Source organism: Branchiostoma lanceolatum, chromosome 1 (assembly GCF_035083965.1).
Source record: "Branchiostoma lanceolatum isolate klBraLanc5 chromosome 1, klBraLanc5.hap2, whole genome shotgun sequence".
In the NCBI taxonomy this organism is placed as follows: Eukaryota; Metazoa; Chordata; class Leptocardii; order Amphioxiformes; family Branchiostomatidae; genus Branchiostoma; species Branchiostoma lanceolatum.
The window spans coordinates 40,075,115-40,083,244 of NC_089722.1; the positions used below are offsets into that span (position 1 = coordinate 40,075,115).

At 41.6% G+C, this 8,130-nt stretch overlaps 1 protein-coding gene across 1 annotated transcript; it reads left to right on the forward strand.

Annotated features, from left to right (window-relative positions):
- Nucleotides 1-7,652, forward strand: LOC136422836 (trichohyalin-like). The gene is made up of 4 exons (XM_066410741.1): nt 1-373; nt 2,546-2,688; nt 3,236-3,389; nt 6,139-7,652. Exons 2-4 carry the CDS (start codon nt 2,554-2,556, stop codon nt 7,122-7,124), a joined length of 1,275 nt encoding a protein of 424 aa, XP_066266838.1. The 5' UTR covers nt 1-373; nt 2,546-2,553; the 3' UTR covers nt 7,125-7,652.
- The last annotated feature ends 478 nt before the right edge of the window (nt 7,653-8,130 follow it).

An 8,130-nucleotide genomic window follows, 5' to 3' on the forward strand; every position in this document is an offset into this window, starting at 1 on the left:
ATATCCCGGCAAACTAAACACAGGCGCCATTTTTACTTCAAAAGATTAACGCCCGCCATGTTTGTTCGCCATTTGGCCCTTTATCTTCCAGCAAATCAAAACGTCGTTTGCGTTTGCACAGTGACACACACCCTAACAGGGTTGACAGCTTAAATGCGATTCGTCCGGCAGTTAGACAGTCCAAATATTTTCCGTCTCCAAGGGTACCTGAGGCCGCAGCACAGTTTTGGTCGCACGTCCCGTTGCTAGCCACCACAGAGAGAGACGTGTAGCGTGACAGCAGCATTAGCAGGGTGCTACTCCTAAGTGTGCCACAAAAAAGGGTGCCGTTTTCTACCTCAAAGTTGGGCTGATTTTGTACCACAACGACCAGGTGAGTAGATTATGATTTCTTTATGGTGGTGAAGAAGGCAGATTAACCACAAGCACAGTGACTGTTTGTTACAAAACGGTGCAAAGATCAGGCCTTATGGTTTGTTTGCGCTGTCTCAAGTGACTTTTATTGGACACTTCTCGACTCTGAGAAGGGCACTTTTCTCTTTCTTTCACCTCATTGCAGAGTATTGTGGTTAGAGCTTGAAAACTAATTATCACTTGGGGAAGAAGAGCAACAGCAATTGATAGTGATCGTAACTAACTAACTTTCCGGCGTAAAGAGAGTAAAAACTGTATTGAAATAAAGTTTAGATAAATTTTGAAACGTGAATAGCTTCGGGTACATACCAGTGCTGCGAAACAAAAATGTATTTAGCCTCTTATCTCTAATAATCGGCTTAAAACAGACAAAAACTTCATCGTTGTACACAGGGCCATGAAAGGCGTATAATGGCCTCTTTGTGCACGTCCCTCTGCGTTCCTATCGGACTGTGTAAATACATGGCAGCCAAGAGACCGCGGTAAACGCCTGGAATGTGGACTAGTGTGGGGAGCAGACTCTGGACTTTACGTTACACCCTGTTACTCTATTACGTCCGATCACCAAGCGTAAAAGTTTATGGGAGTTTTCAACCCTTTCATAGACATGGAAAAGTTGGTAAATCAAATCTGCCTGAGGCAGCTATTTTCATAGGATTTGCCTTATTTATCTACTTGACAACGCAGCTTCCAATAGACGTTAATTTAACACAAAATGCCATTTGACACAACATATTGAAACATTTAAGAGATATGATTTGTAACGGAAACGCCCAGCCTTGCGTTACTGTTGAAGGTACTGACAAAGTGGTATGACCTCTCTGTGACCTTTGCTAAAACGTCTGACTGAACACTTAGTTACCTGCACAATCGTGGCGACTATCGCGAACATGACTGTTTAGATTGCCAGGACCGGATATTTTGTGGTGCTACAACCTCTTGTAACCTGAGCCACTACAAGTACAGCACTTGTGCTCCGCTTGAATGGCATGGTAGAAACGTGTCGTGACCAAATGAAGAGGGATATGTCAATACATGGAAATGTTGATAATATCCACGTAAAATGATAAAAATAACTATAAATCATGGAGTACAGGTGGAGGTTGATATGGCACACATATTATGCAACCTGGTAGTGTATTCACTACGCTGAAATACTTGTAGTTCAACCCATGACCACGTCTAGGCGTGTGTTCATCTGTACTGTGTTTATGTGTTTTAAAAATATTGTACCGTAGCCCGAACCGAGAAAATTTACAGCTATTAAAAGTCGAAAAATATCCACTAAGGATACGTGTGTTCTGATCGAGTACACTGATGTAAATATTCGAATGAATAACTTTGATATTTCAATGTCGTTCCAATACTGATGTAATCCTACATGTATTTTACAAACAAACCAGTAGACACAAAGTGGAATGAACTTTCAAACAAAAACACATAAATATCTGTTGGCAGTGCAGTACGTGTTGTAAACAACAGCGTGCTGAATGACCTATACTCATTACACCCCGGTTCCACTAGGGCGACGAGTTCGCTGCTATCCCACTGCGACCTAAAATTTGACAGATCGCTGAACGAATTTCAAAGTTAAAAACGATTTTTTTTTTACGCCCAGCGTGTATCGCTGTCTTGTCAGTCATACTACTAGTGTCCTTTGCATGATATTTCAAGTGTCAGATCAGTGGCTGCTTATCCAATTTTGGTCGCTAGTGGAATGGGGGTGTTAAAGGCAACCAGAGCAATATTAGGGCCCAAAATATGGAAATAAAGAAATGTAGAAATCTTTATCGTAGTGCCATTTACTAACACCATTCAGCACATTTGCGTAATAACTTCATATATTGGGCATTAAAAAATCGCGCAAAAACACGTGCACGATGATTCCTTTAATTTCGCGAGCCTACAAAAACCCTGGCGACGACTTTCCAGTGAGTTCTCACATCACAACGACGTCGTATTTTTGCATGATGGACGTCGCTTTACATTGTGATAGTGTTGTTTCAACTAATCATGGATATAAATGACTAAATAAATTGACTTTCAAAATCCGATTTTCGGGCTCTACTTTTGATTGGGTTTCCTTTACATCTTTAGAAGTTAGAATCTACAGTACTGTTTCCTCCGACAGGAATCACCATGGACCCGGGCCACGTGAAGCTGATAGACTCCAACATGGCGACGCTGGTCCGTGAGCTGGAGCTGACGGCAAACTTCTACAGGGTTCTGCAGGACAAGAACGTCTTCACGGATGAACATGTCAAGAAAATCAAGGTAAATTTTACATCATTAGATTATTCCTATCGGTCGTTAGAAAGTACTCGAATATTGATACTATCAGTTAACTATTGCTTGGTTCAGAGGTTTAGATATACCTTTTTGTTTTTTAATCAAATGAAAACATTTGTGAGGTTAACCCCCAGGTTCAATATCCATATATCTCCCTTTACATAAATACATACACATATACATACACATATGCATATAAGGCTCCTCAGAAGTAAACAAACATCCACATGGAAACGAGGCTAACACGTCCAGGTAAATGCTTGTTTACATGCTCTTTGACAACAGACCACAATGCATTGCGACTGCACATGCGCACTTGGAACTGGGAGATGGTTAATAGACGATGTACACTCTATTATTGACAAATCTGTGTTCAAGTGAGCAGAAACGTGGCACAAATACAAACACATTGACGGTCGATTTACTGAAATTATAGTACAACAAGACAGTCGCATCGACGACGTGACTAGCTTTATGCGATGCTATTATTACTGAAGTTTAGTGAATGATTTTTTTTACTTTGATTTGACAGGGAGAGTCCACGACCGTACAACGGAAGACAAAGCTAATCAAGTTGCTGAAGAGTCGAGGACCGCACGTCTTCCACCTGTTCTGCGACTCCCTGATGGAGACCGGGCAGACCATGCTAGAGCGCACGCTCAGAAACAACGCGGACGCGCTGACAGGTAAATATCGTCATTATTTTAAGATTATACCAATATGACTTGTAGGAGGTGGTTGTGTGATTTTGAAGGACGCAATTTCGTGCACTCACTTCCCCCTTCTTCTTCTACGGTTTTTCTATCACCTTCCTTTATGGCTTTGTGCTGTCGTGCTTTTTTCTCTAATTTCATCATTCTCCAACTATGAATCGTTTTTTCTTTGGTCTGTGATTCTCTACCTTTGCTGTTGTTTTATGCAATCTTAGTAGCGTATTAGATTTCCTTTGCACGTCTTTTGTGTAAGTATTTTTCCGAACATCTGTTCAGGTATTTTTCAGATGGTCGATCTTCTAGAGTCTCCCTCCTTCTTTACCGTTTTCGTTTGTAACGCCGTAAGATATGATTGCTGTGTCAGTGTGGCTTTGATTCTTTGACACCTTAAATGTGTACGCTGTTTGAGGAGAGTCTCATAATTCGCGCGGTGGATCTTAGAGCAACCTCGAAGATGGAATCAACTTCTTCATCGATGGCATCAGAGATCGCAGCGTTCTTTTCAGCATTTTCGTCAGATTCTGCTTTGTGTTTCTCTATGAAGTGTAAACTTAACTTTTTTTCAATAACTTTCTTACTCTTTCTTGCGCACTCTTTCGTATATTCGGTGTGCACCTGTTTTGGAATAATGCCTACAGTACCAGGATAAATTGATGCAAGCATATGAAATATATAAGAACAAATTGGCGGTTTCTTATAGCTGAAAACTGGGTGGTGAAAATCGTAGCATTGAAAGACGAGTGTAAGCTTGACTATTGTTAAAGGAAAATGCGTTATAACTGGGAATATGTTACCCGTACTCACCCCCAAACAAAATAAAATCTTGATAAAGACGTTCCATATTTGCTGGTGATGCAGGATGACCTGAAAATCGTCAGTTGGGAGTATACAGTTTTCTTGTGACTTCTATCTTGTCACTGAGAAGAAATGACTTTGGCCACAAAATGAGTATTGAAACCAAATTCCTGTCGATTTATATAATATTTTGCCCTTTTCTCAGCTAGTTTGCCTTATACGTTCAATAAAGCATATTTATATGTAAGTATGTTGGCTTGGCCTAGGTAAAAGTCACTAGAGTTTCCGGACGAACACAAACAGGTTCACACCGCTGTATCCTTTCTAACTTCTCTCTCCTTTCCTGTACCTTTCCTCACCATAGATGGCAAGGACGAAGCGAAAGAGGAACATCTCCTCCACGCCAGGGCAAGGCAACTTGACGAGCACATCGAGAACAATCTCCGGGAGGAAAACGCCATTCTTGTCCAGAAGCTCAGAGACATGGAGACGGAACTCCGGGAACGAGTTCGGTCTCACGAGAACGAGCTTTTCTACGTCAGACGGGAACGAGACGAGGCTATATCAGACAGGAACAGGGCCGCTCAGGACGTCGAGTCCCTGCTCACGGAGAGGGAAAAACTCTTGGAGGAAAACGAACTTTTGAGGGCGCAGAAAGATGTCGTAGTCACAGCCTTGGGCATCACAGAGGCCACTGCGGCTCTGGAAAAGGTGGAGAACACCCTCAAGGAGAAAAGTCGCGACGCAGTAACAAAGAAAAGACCCAAAATGACTCTCCTTAAAGTCGACAACTTTTAAACTAACAAGCAATAGTATCCAAGCCGACAGCACTGTAGTCATTAGAGGACCAAGTCTTACTTGCCAGAGGGTTTGTAGCACTTCGCAAAAATGCCGTATCAAGCAGATGAGAAATCATTTATCAAAAGCTACTCTTCCAGCTTATGTAGAACTATATGGCAAAAGATTTTATTGGTGCCAAACGTTATGATGGTAATCATATATATTTGAATTGAGCACGAGCAATCTAAGACTATTAACTATGCAGGTTTGTATACGTTTTATCTGCAATATAAGAAAAGTCGCTAGAGGCTCACACTACGCCTTTATAACCAACCAACCCACAAACATGTGTTTACATTACAGAAAATATTGAAATCATCTTCATTCATTTCCTTAGCAGCTTTTTGGTACCATAAATTGTAAATATGTTAGCGCTAATGTTTCACTATGAAATACTACATCAGCATCACTTATTGTCGGATTTAGATAATTAAAATTATTTGATCTAAACCTACCTCACTTGGGTCTTTGTTTTTTTTCTCGAAATCTATTTGACTGTCTATCTTTCTGTTAAACTTTGACTCAAACATACATGAAGTACTTTACACGTCCATGTGCTGTGATGAGTCTGTCACGTGTCGTGCTATTATGTGCTGTATTGTTTTTCCTTACGCTGTGCCAGTTGCCTTATTTGTATGTTTCTGTCTTTGCTTGGGCTGACCTCCTAGCAACATTGCCAGTGCTTAATCATTGTTAGGTTGTGGGAATGATACTCCTTCTTTGATACATTGCCTAATGTTTTTAACAAAGTCATATTAGAAAAAGAATTTGGATCAAAAACAAAGATTATTTCACTCCAATCATATCAAAACAGCGGCAACTGTAAACAAAATTTAAGTGCAAGGTTTTAACTCACTGAGTTAACATAACTACTCAGGAAAACTTTTGATATCTAGTTAATATAAAGAGGAAAAATTTGCATAAAAGAAGACGTTTCACGACAAAGTTGATAGCTACTTATTTGATACCAACTTTGATTTTCTTATGCGTTTGTGTGTACTTTTCCTGTAACCAACACGTAGTATATAACTGCATCTCTTAATTCTATGCCCATATGATTTATTAATGTGTTTATCTTTCAACACAGAGAAGTCGAAGTCAGCTCACATCACGAAAGAGGAGAAACAAATCCTGAAGCGGAGACTCAAAGAGTTGAAGAGAAAACTCGACGACGACATCAAAGAAGAGAGAGGATCCCTCATCGATCGAATGATCGCTCTTCAAGAGGATCTGGAGCAGAAGATTTCTGATCTAGAGAAAGAGCTGCAGTTGACGCGCCGACAGAAGGAGGCAGCGGATTCACAGAGAGACGAGGCAATCAGGGACAAACGCATGACGCTCCTACAGGTAGATAAGCTGGAGAAAGAGTTGAGGAATCTCGGGTTTGAAAAGGACGAGCTACGCAGGGAGCGAGACATGGCGTTCAACGCGGAGGAGACAGCCAAGAGAGAGAAGCAGAGCTACGAGCGGGCGAGAGAAGCGGCTGTACGGGACAAGGACGACATCCGACGCGAGCGAGACGAAGCACTGCGGTCCAAAGACCAGGCGTGGCAGGAGAACCGGGTTCTCGCCAACGCCCTCGCGGAGCGAGACGTCGCCGTGGCCGAGAGAAATCGTGCCGTGAAAGAGCGGAACGAGGCCGTCAGCGAGAGGGAGAGGATGCAGAAGGAGCTCGTCTCGGCAGCAACCGACCGCGACGTCTTCCTCAAGGAGAAAACTGCCGCGCTGAAAGAGAAGGAAAGGTACAACTCTGTCATGGTCAAGGCGTTAGCAGACAAGGAAGAGGCAGAGCGAACGCGGGACGATTCGGTTATGGAGAAAGTTCAGGCTGTCTCAGAGAGAAACAGGATGGAGAAGGAAATGACGGAGGCCAAGAAAGACCGCGACTCAGCTATCCGGGAAATGAACAAGGCTATTCGAGAGAGAGAAGAAGCCGTGTTGGAGCGCCTGCGTGCGATAGAGCAGAGCAGAGTGCTGGAAAAGCAGAAGGACGCAGCGTTGACCGCACTGGGAGGGCCGGGAAACGGTTTGGAAGCACTTCATAGGGATACACCCGACTCAGAGTTAAGCTAAAGTCACATAAAATGGACTGTATTTGTGGAAATAATTTTGTTGTCTTGTTGAACATCAGGAACATGAACATACCTGCTCAGGGTTATATATAATTCATTTTAAGTCAGTCGACTATATGATAGTTTATCTTGGAACTATGCCACAAAAATACAAAACAAAACAAACAAAAACATGTCAAAATTGTACATAGTCTATTCTCTGACAGGAAATTCATCATACGAACGAGGTAGTGAGGGATACATGTCTTGGAAATTTTTGAATGTCAAAAACACAACTAGATTAGTGTTAAATGTATTTTCACTTAGTAATGTAAAATGTCGACATGCACAAGACCAACTAGCTTTGCACACGTTTACTTCCTATCACTGCACCATATCACAGGCACCATATGTTTTATGTCACTCTACAAAGTATTTTGAGGCACCTGTACGAAACATATGTCGTTTTCCATTGGAAATGACGATGAAAAGTGCACACGATTGATTGTTTTTTCAAATGTTTTTTTACTCAATAAACTTGAAACTGTTATCTGCTTTATGTGTAGATAAATTTCTATATGATTCTGGCCAGATAATGAAAAGCTGATTCTAGATAATACATAAACAAGTTATACAGACGTATCACCATATCTTTTAGCAAAGATTCAACCAACTTTTGCAGTATTGAATAGCACATTAACAAACACATTTTACTCTAGTTTACCAATTTTGGAAACAGTTGGTCTTCTAGCTGAAGGGATGTCCTTTCACCCCATACACAGTTATTTTGATTCAAAATGATTTCCTGGGAGAGACAGTCGCTAGATTTGAGGGTGTGCAGCCTCCAATTGAAACCCGAAAGAAACCGGTGGTGCTCCTTAACACCACCACTTTGAAGTTTGTGCAAAGGATTGCTTGCTATATGATATTTTGGACAGACCGCCAGGTACTGAGTTAGACAGTTGAAAAACTTTGTGGAGCACAGATGCCCGGACATAGCCTGGTATCCACAATCATTATAGCTGCCG